General features: G+C 49.2%; 3 protein-coding genes across 3 annotated transcripts; 1 reads left to right on the top strand and 2 right to left on the bottom strand.

Moving 5' to 3' along the window:
- Positions 1–1,826: 1,826 nt before the first annotated feature.
- M438DRAFT_303820 (kinase-like protein) lies at positions 1,827–4,522 on the bottom strand. Its single transcript, XM_029902173.1, has 2 exons — positions 3,307–4,522; positions 1,827–3,124 (listed from the first exon to the last, which is right to left on the bottom strand). The coding sequence occupies exons 1-2, from the start codon at positions 4,117–4,119 to the stop codon at positions 2,150–2,152; spliced, it is 1,788 nt and encodes a 595-aa protein (XP_029756898.1). The 5' UTR covers positions 4,120–4,522; the 3' UTR covers positions 1,827–2,149.
- A 438-nt stretch (positions 4,523–4,960) lies between these two features.
- M438DRAFT_368439 (uncharacterized protein) lies at positions 4,961–8,354 on the bottom strand. The gene is made up of 2 exons (XM_029908043.1): positions 7,150–8,354; positions 4,961–7,099 (listed from the first exon to the last, which is right to left on the bottom strand). Exons 1-2 carry the CDS (start codon positions 7,906–7,908, stop codon positions 5,345–5,347), a joined length of 2,514 nt encoding a protein of 837 aa, XP_029756897.1. The 5' UTR covers positions 7,909–8,354; the 3' UTR covers positions 4,961–5,344.
- An 852-nt stretch (positions 8,355–9,206) lies between these two features.
- Positions 9,207–10,943, top strand: M438DRAFT_303818 (MFS quinate transporter; the record flags this gene model as incomplete). Its single annotated transcript, XM_029902172.1, has 2 exons — positions 9,207–9,279; positions 9,338–10,943. 2 exons carry the CDS (start codon positions 9,210–9,212, stop codon positions 10,897–10,899), a joined length of 1,632 nt encoding a protein of 543 aa, XP_029756896.1. The 3' UTR covers positions 10,900–10,943.
- Between the last annotated feature and the right edge of the window lie 420 nt (positions 10,944–11,363).

The following is an 11,363-nucleotide window of genomic DNA, read 5'->3' as shown; positions in this document are numbered from 1 at the left end:
TTCTCAATCATGTCTGTGGGGCGTTTGGACATCTGCAATATGGAATACCACAACAATGGACCGAATCCAGCTTGATAATCATGAAAGCTTTGGAAGGACATTCGCTTTTTCGCCCAGCGGCAGACTAGCTGTCTTTGTATCAGAAGACGGGATACTCAAACTCTGGGACGTAACATCGGGTACTGTGAACAATATGCTTGGTGGTTTAAACAAGCATCAGCGCCAAAATGAGACCAACACTATTGTTTTCTCGCCCGATGAGAAACTGATTGCATCGGCTGATTACGTAAATCATGATATCGAGCTCTGGAATATAGAGAGCAGAATGCTGGTCGACAGTCTTGTTTTGTACAGCGCATTTCTCTCTTTCTCACAAGATGGGCGGTATCTCAGATCATATCTTGGCTACCACCGAGTTCAGACCAACGACCATTCATGTTCAGATGATCGCTCTTTCCTCTCGATCAGGGACGACTGGATTTTCTTTGGCACCAGTCCATTTCTTTGGTTGCCAACTGACTTCAGACCCGATTTTGGCAGATGTTCCGTTGGTATTGCCACAGTAGCACTTGTTCGACCAAATGGCCATCCATTGATCATGACATTCGATATGACCGAGCTCGAGCGTCTCTTCTCATGATAGTACCGATGTACTTTTAGTTCATTCAGATTCGCAGATCTATCGCATGGCTTCACTCCACTTTCGATCAGTCGTTCTCTTGCCCTGAGTGCTACCATTGTCACGCACGCAGCCATAGAATTCGCACGATTGTTCACACGTTAAAGATGAACACAACGAGGGTGTGTAGGCTGGTGCTTCTTTGCTTAGTATCGTATCAACTTCGAGGATACTGTGCATTCATTGAGCGAGGATGACCATAAGCTTGATCATGGATTTTGGATATCATGGGAGTACCACCGACAACTCTATCTAAATATATGCCCTATCAAATCAATGTCCCCTTATTGTTTCTATAGTTCATCAACAGCAGCAGCCGCGGCATAAGTCACAACTGCAGGAGCAACATCGGCAGGATCAACAGAAATAATTACATCATCAGCAGCCACGTTGTTCTCAATCCAAACTTCGCATACTCCACTTCCACCTCCACCTCAAAAACAAATTGGTTCCTCTTCCTTCCTGTCCCAGTAAGCATCTACATCAAAACACTTATCGATTGTATCATGATACAACAAATTCTTCTCCTTACCAACCATCATCTCAGCCCCCTTGGTCAACGAACCCCTCTAATTACTATATTCTAAAGGCGACAACGGCACTGATCTATTCCATTCGATCCCCCTTCTTTCCATCTCTGATCTGCTCGATAACAATCCTCCCCCCATTTCTTCTTTGCATCTTGGTGTCGTCTTGGATTCCCCCTTCTGTAGGATTTTCTGTTCCGATTTGTATCACGTTAGTGGATAGATTTGGTCGAATGGTCTGTCCTGAAATTGAAAAGGATGAGCTCTTCTTCTTTCTTCTTCGACCAGGTCTAGGTGCCCGATCTGTTCATGCCGTCGAAGTGCCCGGGCATGAGTGGTTCGATTTTCTTTACCAAGTCTTGCGGTGTAGGACGAAGGGCTGGATCGAACTGAAGGCATTCATGAATAAGTGTTAACAGATCGTCGCTATGATTTCTCATTCTGTCTAGACAACCGTTGTGGCAGTGAAGTCGTTTCTTTTGCACATCTTCATCATCCCACTTAGGTTCACAAGGCTGCGGCAATCATGGGGCCATAGAAGCAGGACTAGTTCCAGCTTACAGCCTACCGAGACGATCTTCCTACGTGACTGACACCGAGAGGCACAATGTAGAGAAGTTGGGACTGATGTTCCTATGAATTGAGATATAATACTCGAAAACTTTATATCCAGTGAGATAGGACCGCGAAACCAAACAAAAAACGACCCAATATACATAAAGCAAAAACGCGGGAACGGAATGTTTAAAGTCAATGGGGGGAAACAGTTCAAAGGTCAGACCCTAATCAGACATCGCAGTGACAGATAATAGCTGACAAGACACCGTCGTCTGAAAAGTCCCATCCCAGTGTGCGAAGCTTGTAATCAAGTAACCGTAAAGCCACATAATCCTTGCTCCGCCAGAGCGAGAACGGAAGCGGCAAGCGTCAGCAAACAGGGAGACTAATCCGCTTCTCCAGCTTCTTGTGCACGTTGATGGGCTAAGGCTGCCTGCAAAGACTCCTCATAGTCTTCGTCGTCACTGAAAATTTCTCCCTTTCGCTGACCATTGAGCCTGAAATCGTACGAGTCCAGTCCTGTGAGCGGCGCAAAGGCGTTGGGATGGGCTTGCTCGAAAGCCTTCTTCGCATCATAGTAGCTGAACATGTCATCAATGTATGATGTGAACGATCTCTTGGCAGGTGGCGGTGCAGCCCAGTAGCTGTTGAGTAGGTGGTCGCCCCTAGGATGGATGAGCTTGTACTTGTCGTCGAGATTGAAGACATCGTCATTCGGTTCAGTGCTCACGAAGCGGTTGAGCTTCGGTTCGAGACCCTCCTTGATTTGACGAGCCACAATCTTTTTGCGGCGGTTGTAGTCGTTTCGCCTCCTTGCCATTCTGCTCACTGGTGATTCAGTTCTGACGATTGGAGTTTTCCCCGATTTACCCTTGCGTCCACTTCTCTTTCTAGCACCAGGAAGGTGTAATGCGCGCATCAGCTTGTGCAGCAGTTCCGAGCCTTGACCTTTGATTGGCTCTTCGCGTGCTATGGGGTGACCATGCTCGTCAACGTCGTCCAGATCCGAATCGGGGTCTACCTCTTCACACTTGTCTTGGAACCAGTCATACGTGCCCCAGTCTTCTACACCATCAGTGTGGTCGAGTGTGTGTGCACTGACGTGCGCATGCAATTCCTCAGGGGTTGGTCGCTTCTCAGGATCGAACTGCACACATGCATGAAGTGTGTCCAACAACTCAGTACTGTACTTGACTCGGAGCGGGTTCTCTGCTTCGAGTTCTGGTGTGCGTTTTGGCAACGGCTTGTATCTTGGCGCATACTCGATGGATCTCAAAGTGTCCCAATTGATATCGCCGTCAGGATGATCGACTTTGCCTTGCATGATGCTCAAGAGAACATAGCCAATCTGCCAGATGTTCTGTAATTGAAGTTAGCATTACTTCTGACATAGAGTGTAAGAGTGATTAATGCTGTATCAGAATCCGGTCGATGAGAAATCGCCCCACTATCTCTCGATGTCGAGACACTGTGCAGAGAAACGATTTGTCACGGTCGATTTGCAACACAAACACTCAGGTCATGATCTGTGATTGTACTCACTGTCTTGGAGCTGGCAGGAGCTTGCCAACTTTTGGGCATATGATTACTTGTGAATGGCGTAATCTCAGGTGCTGACCAGCCCGGCGTACAAGTCCCTACCATTTCATGTCGTCGGGAATCTCCAGTATACGTGATTTTCGCATTTCCGAAATCGCCGACATAGACTGGAGGATAGATCGGGAACTGTGCGCGACTCCCTAATGATCCCGGAGCGCCTAGGAACAAGTTGGCTGGCTTGAAGTCGCAATGGACTATTTGATAATCCATGTCCTCGTTGGCGAGTGTTTGGTCCATGATTCTTGCTGCGCAAGCGAGTCGGTGTAGCAGATACCACACAAAAGGTTCCGGAACCTGTCTGTGGCCCTTTGTGGGGGTTGCCGGGTTCTCTACACCTTGCTTGAGTATGAATTTATAGAGATCGCCAAAGCTGTAATAAGGTGTATAGAATCTCCAGGCATCCAGAGCCCATGAGCAATGCTCAGCGGCTAACAACGGAACGGTAAAGTCGTCCAGCGGATCCTCGCTATCATGCATCATAGATCTCTGCATGAAAACTTCTGCGATTTCTCCAAATCCGGGCCCATGTCTAGCGATAATATCGTGGGTATCTGGTTCGCAGTATTTGATCACCACGCGATCGACTACGACCTGGTCACGACGGCGGACCAGATTCCAGAGATAGGCTCTACCAAAGCCACCCTCACCTATAATACTGTCGACCATCCATTTGTGTCCGTCTGGTGTGGGTCGGCGAGGAAGTGCTCGGAGCTCGTATTCCATGCGTTCCTGACGCCGTGCTTCGCGATCTGTCATGCTTGTCGAGGTTGTGTGGTGATTAGTTCTGAGTGTTTGATGTCGGTGGTCCGAAGTGTACACATAAGTCGGACTCGTGATTGCTCGTGAGGCAGTTGGAGGAATAAAGCCATAGGGGTAGGGGTTGACAGCCTAGACAAAGGACTTGCCGGATGCGGCAGCGACAAAGTTGAAAAGAAATGCAGTGTCTTTGGTCCCAAAAATCGAGACCGAGTCGCTGAGAGCACTTCATTGTCTCAATTAGTTTCCGGAAGTCCACCGCATGTTAACCTGATCAGCAGAAAGGATGGAACAATCACACAATGCAGCCAAGTCCGTCGAATCTTTGATGAAAAGATCTCGGGCGCAAACATTAGTACCAGCGCACATTCGAGCTTGAAATCAACGAGTTACAGAACTTCAGCTGTGCCCCATCTTAGTGAATAAACACTGGTCAACAGAGTGTGTTGCTAGGACACGTTACCGCATGGTTTCTGATGCCCGCCTCAACACGCGCGGCGTCCTGGTCAGTTGTGTTGAAATTACCATCGCTAGGCCTCAATAGGCAAGTCGTGTGGAAATTACTCGTGAGAGCCTGTGTTGATACGCAACGACCTACCGACACCTTGGTCGTCGTCGTGATTGAGGCAGAGTGGAGGTCGACAAGTCGAAGGTTTTTCCGCGGGCCATTACGTTCTCAACGCTGACCTCATGCTCGGCGTTGAGAATGGCGTTCCACTGCTTCCGTCGTGCCATACACGGAAACCGCAGTTCATTCTTCGCAAGGCATGGTATCAATGCGGTCTGATTTGAAACATGAAAAAGCAGTCTTCAGCGGCTGGAATAAGGGAGAAATTATCATGCCTCTGTTTACTAAATATGTCTGTCGATAAGAAATACTAAGTTGTTTCCACGCGCGTGCACCAATTTTTGTGAGAGAATGCCACCAGTACTTAGAAGATAAGAAAACAATACAAAACACGAAAAAATGTCGGAAGTTCGCAATAGGACTACGCGAAGCTCGAAACCAAAAGGTAAACTAACATGCAGAGTTTCGGCCTGTCTTAAGGGGTTGAAACCTGATTGGACTATCCAGTTATCTGTCTCTCGCACCTGTGTTGGTTGATGGACCAGGTTTACCACTTGGCGGTCTGGCAGGCTTATCACCTGTTGACTCAGTGTGTTTACCAGGTGGTGATTTAGCAACAGCGAATGGTAGAAGAGGGGTCGGAAGTTTGGTGGGCGATCATTTTTTTGCCATAAGTTTTTTGGCCAATGCCTTAATCCTGGGATCCCTAGGCTTCGGAGTCGGCTTGGGCGCAGGAACAATTGCAGGGTCCGTCGCTTTCGCTTTTCCTTTTCCAGGCGGTGGAAAGAGGGCGGGCCCCGGTCCTCCAGCAGCTGCACTGGGACCCATGGCTGATTTAGTCGGTGTTATAGCAGGATCTGATGTCAAGTCCACGGCCGTTTCCTTGGTACTTCCAGAAGTCTTTGCTGCTGCTTTCGTCTGTGTAGTCTTCGGAACAAGGGTTATAAATTTGTTGAAAGGCGGCAGAACAAGTACTGCCTCAGTATAAGGTATGACAGGCCCGTTTAGATCGTCATCTTCGTCCGCATCTTTGGATAGCTCTTGTAGCGTCTTCCTCAGGATGGTTGCTTCTCCATCACCCCCTTGTTGTCTATCCAAGAAAGATGCCTTCCACATGTGCAACGAGAACTTGATTTGTCTCCTAGAGTAGAGCATCGCATCCAATCTTTCCTGGGCGTTCATGTCAGCACAGATGCTGCGAGATGACCAGTAGTGTGATTCGGGAGCGGTGGTGTTTTCATCGGCATTTGCTTTGCATTTGTTCTTCACGCCGACCCAGTGAGAGGAGGATTTTTTCCAGGGTTCTGACCATTCCGAACGCCATTCTATAAGGGCACTTAGTAAGCGCATCCTCTCATTTTGCAAGGGATCGGTAGGATCAGTGCTTGGAGCAAACACATCACGCGGCTTTGTCTCGGTGACTGGAGATTTTCCCTCGACGGCAAGGAGGGCACCCGGTAGTCCGGAGCCGCCCTCGAGGATGGTCTTCTTTTCTGGAGATATTGGTCGTGCGATGGTATGTTCTGCCTTTGCTGGAGGAGTTGCAAGTATTTCAGACGCTGCCAATACTGCTGGCGTACCTGTCGCTACAGATACTGGGGGCAACACTGTCTTTGGCTTAATTTTGTCCCTTGGAACGACCTTGCCCAACTTCAGCTTGAGACCAGACTTCTTCGCTATGATATCGTCCAACTTCAGCTTGAGACCAGAATCCTTGGCGACTATCTTGCCCAACTTCAATTTGAGACCAGACTTGAGATTCTTGTACACAACGACACCAGGATCCGACCCAGTGAAGTATTCCTGGGAGTCGAAAGTCTTGTCTCTCGAATATCGCAGCCTAAGGTCTTCAGGCATAATATATTCGTGATCATCTGCATGTGCATCAAGTGATTGACTCGTCCTGCCCAATCTCATCTGTCTGGCAATTAGCTGTTGTCTTCTTCGCAAGACATCTTGGTCAATCGTTGCCGCTTCCTTGACCCGTTTTGGCTTGGGTAGTAGTGTGGATTCAGCTTTTCGTTTTCTCTTGATAGCTGCAGCAATGGGTTCATCTTCGTCCTTGAAGATATCGTATACTTCCTCCAAGTCCACCTCTTTTCCATCTTTTTTTGCTTGCTCAATTTGTTTGTCCAAGATCCAGGAAGCAGTTCCCCAGCGTTTCATGTCAGTATTTCCGATATCCTCAATTCTTTTGAGGAGCGATTGTGGGGATATTCGATGTTCAGGGTTGAACCGGACACAAGCTTCTACTGCTTGTATCAAATCCTGGCTGTAATCGAAAAATGTGCCCGACTTGATGAATGGAAGCCATTTTGTATTCTCGTATCCAAGATCTTGGGCAGGGGCCACATTCATGTATTTGAGGCCCTCCATCGCTTGCAAGACGGAGAATCCTATCTGCCATATGTTCTACAGGTCGGGTCAGCAAGATTCGCTCTGCAGTAGGTGGAAAAACTCACGGTATATGAGTAGCATGGAGTGTGTTCTCCTTTCAAGTCTCTCATTTCCGGCGGTTTGAACATAAATGCACCTCCACCTTGACCTTGTGTTGATTGACCCTTGATCGCCGTATATGAAAAGCCAAAGTCTGCCAAGTAAGCAGGTGGGTACATGATAAAATCTGCGTCTTTCCCTAATGACCCTGGGTGCGCCAAAAAAATGTTATCAAGTTTGATATCACTATGCACAATGACTGGTCCCCGATCATCTTCTCTGAGTACTTCGTCCATAGCGACAGCGGCTTTAGCCATGCGGTAGAGTACAAACCACAAGAAGGGTTCTGGTAAGGGAGAGGAAGCCGTATGCCTTTCGACCAAGGTTTCGAAGTTTCCTAGGCTGAAGTATGGCGCATAAGTTCTCCACCCATTCTCCGTCCCAGCAATAGGTTCACAAGCGAGAACAGGTGCTGTGAACACATCTTCTGCTTTTGCACCGTTTGGCGCCAATATCTGTGAATAATAGGCTTCTACAAGTTGTCCTTTTGATGGACCGTCTTGGACGACCTCAGCTTTGGACGCGGCTACGAGATTTTTGATGACCAGACGCTCGATTATATTACCGCTGTTATCGACAAGGACCCATAGATGTGCTCGTCCCTGACCTCCTTTGCCGATGGATTTCTTGTACTTCCAGGTAAGACCAGGTAGGAGGGGTCCTCTTGGCGGATCGTTGTTGTCGAGGATAAGCTCCTTGGCTGCGCGTTCTTCGTCACTAGACATTGTTCAAATGCTCGAGGTGTCGACGGATGCTTCAGTGTTATCGTCAAAGTAGATTGGTAAAGATGTGCACGGCATCTTCTGATACATTCAGGCTTCCATGGTCCTGAAATAAAAGAAGCGCCTTACACATGCCGCATCCGGTGATGAGGAAACAAAGAAGGGCTTGCCCAGAACTATGATACAAAGATCCATGTTCATCCTCAGAGGTGGAAGCTGAAAGATGACAACGCGACGAGCTTGAAAGAAAGTAGTCACGTAACATTCCGCGAGACTGGGCCATGAGTCCAGCCATAGTAGCTGGAGAGAATGACTTTGTGCGGCGAATTTCTGGCAACGCGTTACCCACCGTGTCTGGCCGAATCCATCGGTCAGACGAGAAAGTTCTGCATTCAGTAATTTTCGACTGCCACGCCCTGAATGGCCATGTAGGATGCGTGTCATGAACATTCTACTGATGAGTGGTCGTGTCTATTGAAAGTCTGCCATTGGCTGGTGATGCGGACATGTTTCCCTTGAACGTCGGCTTCTGCTTCCGAAATCGGGCGCTTCCGGTTCTCCTTTTCCGCATCGGTACCCCGTACTCGGCCCACGGAGCATGACTTCTTATTTTGCCGAAACCCGGTCGTTGCAGCCGATGGTCATCCTCGCGAAAATGCTGCGACAAGCCGATGCAACTTCATCTCTGCGCGTCACTAGCGGTAAGGGAACAGAGTTTGGCACCGTCCCAGCCACAAGCAAGAGCCAATACCATCCAAGCATCCTTGGCCAGTTTGACATTTCAGAATAAACGGGACAGAGATTCAGCAGCCCAAGATCATGCCCTTCGCACTGGTAGACGTCGAGGCCTGGTGAGGAGATCTCCCTGCGGTCATAATCTTTTCTCTTGCCGGAGGATATGTAGTCAAGTAACCCCACGTGCCCCACGCAGTGTACCGGTCGCACGACTCAGACACGATTTCTTGCCGATCGCTTGCCATTATCGGACGAGCCGTCGACTGCCCTAACTCAATTCAAGCGGAGACTCCAAGAGGGTCCGAACGAACATGTCACCCCTACAGGTGAGGACGCCCACCACAGAGGTGACATGTTCGCTCGGACCCCCTTGCTCCACAGATGCTCCACTGAAGGAGGATGGATCGAATTGCCGGGGTGTCCCACGGGGACGCCGGGGAGAAGTGCAGGGTGTTGATTGGGGTCAGGCAGGCACTCGTATCCTTTTTAATTCCTCGCGCTGCCTGTTTCTTCTTTCCTTCTCACTCCTCTCTTTTCTCTCTTCCGTCAAAAGATTCTCAGTCGCAACAATGTTCAAACGCTACGCCAAGGATCTACCTGAAGAGGTTCTCAACTGGCGTCTTGGCTATGCAGTGCTTGGTATGCTTGGTTCTGCTTGAGTTTGCTTTCCAAGCCTTGTGGCTAACGCTTAATTCAGTCTTTGGCTTGCTGGGCACTGCCCGTGGTCTCGACGAAGGTCTGATCGGAACAACCACTTCTCAAAAATCATTCGTCACACAGTTCGGATTGAAGAACCCACACTTGACTGCGAACGAGCAGGCCAACCTCCTTTCCAACATCACCTCCATGGTCCAACTTGGTTCAATCTTTGGTGCTCTCTTCGCTTTCCCCATCACCGATAAGATTGGCAGACTGTGGGCTGTTCGTGAGCTTTGCTTGGTCTGGGTTGCTGGTATCTCCATCTTCCTTGGTGCTGCCGCTCATGGCAGTATCGGTATGGTTTATGCTGGTAGATTCATCGCTGGCCTGGGCATTGGACAAACAACAGTCGTCGCCCCGACATATCTCGCCGAAGTGGCTCCCCGATCAATTCGTGGACTGTGTGTTGGTATCTTCTCCGGTTCAGTCTACTTGGGCATCATGCTCGGATACTTTGCCTCTTACGGAACATCATTGCACATCAGCAATCACAACCCTATTCAATGGGTCATCCCTAACACACTCCACCTCTACTTTGCCGCCATCATCTTCACCTTCAGCTTCTTCGCAATCGAGAGTCCTCGTTGGCTAGTCAAGTCCAAGCAGCAGGCAAAAGCTGTTGAGAATTTGTGCAGACTGCGCGGACTTGGACAAGATCACGAACTCGTACAGACCGAAATCATCGACATCAACAGCCAACTCGAACGCGAGCAAGAAGCCACCATGGGCGCCTCCAAAGTCGGTCTCCTCCGCGAACTATTCGTCATGCCAGCAAACCGCTACCGCATCTTCTTGGCCATTGGCGCTCAACTACTCGGTCAATGGAGTGGCGCCGGCTCAATCACCGTCTACGCCCCTCAATACTTTGCTCTCATGGGCACGACCGGAACCCAAGAAAAGCTCCTCGCCACTGGTGTCTTCGGTCTCGTCAAATTCATCTCTGCCATCATGTGTGCCTTCTTCCTCGTCGACTTCATCGGCCGCAAGCGCTCACTGAGCATCGGCATCTCCATCCAATTCATCGCCATGCTCTACATGGCCCTCTTCCTCGCCATCGACAGCACCATCGGCTCAAAAGGCGACATCCAATCATCCAGCCAGAAACACGCCGCCAAGGGCGCCATCGTCATGATCTACTTCTCCGGCTTCGGCTGGGCCATGGGTTGGAACTCCATCCAATACCTCATCAATGCCGAAATCTTCCCCCTTCGCCTCCGCGCGCTGGGTGGTTCTATCGCTATGGCATTCCATTTTGTAAACCAATATGGCAATTCTAAAGCTGTGCCTGAGATGTTTGTCGGTATGACTACTGCTGGTACTATGTTTTTCTTCTCCGCCATCACTTTGCTAGGTCTGGGTTGGGTGTACTTCTTCCTGCCTGAGACTAGTGGACGTAGTTTGGAGAGTTTGGACGCTGTGTTTGAGTTGCCGTGGTGGAAGGTTGGTAGATATGGAGCTAAGGTTGAGACATCGCCTGCATTGTTCGATGATGAGAAGGGTGGTGTTGCGGAGAAGGAGCAAAGGGTTGAATATCTGGAGACGGAGGGGCGTAGGGTTTAGAGAACTCTTCCTTCCTTTTGCACTCGAATACGTTATGACACGCTTCTCTATATTAGCATATCAACTGAATGGATATTCCAATACATTTCTCAAATGATCATTTTCATTTTCCGAATAGACTATGATAATGACTTGATAGTGGCAGTCAGTCATGACTGGAAAGAGGAATCGAGTCAACCACAGTCTCCACATCTGCCAACTACCTTCCTAGAAATTCAGACAAATGTTTGCTTCAACCTCTAGCTTCCATACCTTCCTCTCCTCCCCATCGATCCCTCTATACAACCACCATCACCTCCAACAAACCCCACACCACCACTCTACCATCAAAGCATCACACCATCCCCCTCTTTATCATCCCCTCCATTATCCTTAGCAACCCTAAACGGCAAGACCCCAGTCCCCTTCTTCGCCTTCCTCCTAGGCGGCTCCCCCTCAATAATCTCCCCCTCCTCAAAAAGCTT

Source organism: Aureobasidium pullulans, assembly GCF_000721785.1.
Source record: "Aureobasidium pullulans EXF-150 unplaced genomic scaffold scaffold_23, whole genome shotgun sequence".
Taxonomy (NCBI): domain Eukaryota; kingdom Fungi; phylum Ascomycota; class Dothideomycetes; order Dothideales; family Saccotheciaceae; genus Aureobasidium; species Aureobasidium pullulans.
This window is presented reverse-complemented; position numbering and strand designations above follow the sequence as displayed.

What these genes read in the sequence shown, in the direction of transcription:
- M438DRAFT_303820 (XM_029902173.1), bottom strand. Translation starts at nt 4,119, where the DNA reads ATGACAGATCGCGAAGCACGGCGTCAGGAACGCATGGAATACGAGCTC. An exon ending in CTCCTGCCAGCTCCAAGACA is followed by an intron (nt 3,125 to 3,306) that starts GTGAGTACAATC and finishes CTTCAATTACAG; the next exon opens with AACATCTGGCAGATTGGCTA.
- M438DRAFT_368439 (XM_029908043.1), bottom strand. Translation starts at nt 7,908, where the DNA reads ATGTCTAGTGACGAAGAACGCGCAGCCAAGGAGCTTATCCTCGACAAC. An exon ending in CTCCATGCTACTCATATACC is followed by an intron (nt 7,100 to 7,149) that starts GTGAGTTTTTCC and finishes CCCGACCTGTAG; the next exon opens with AACATATGGCAGATAGGATT.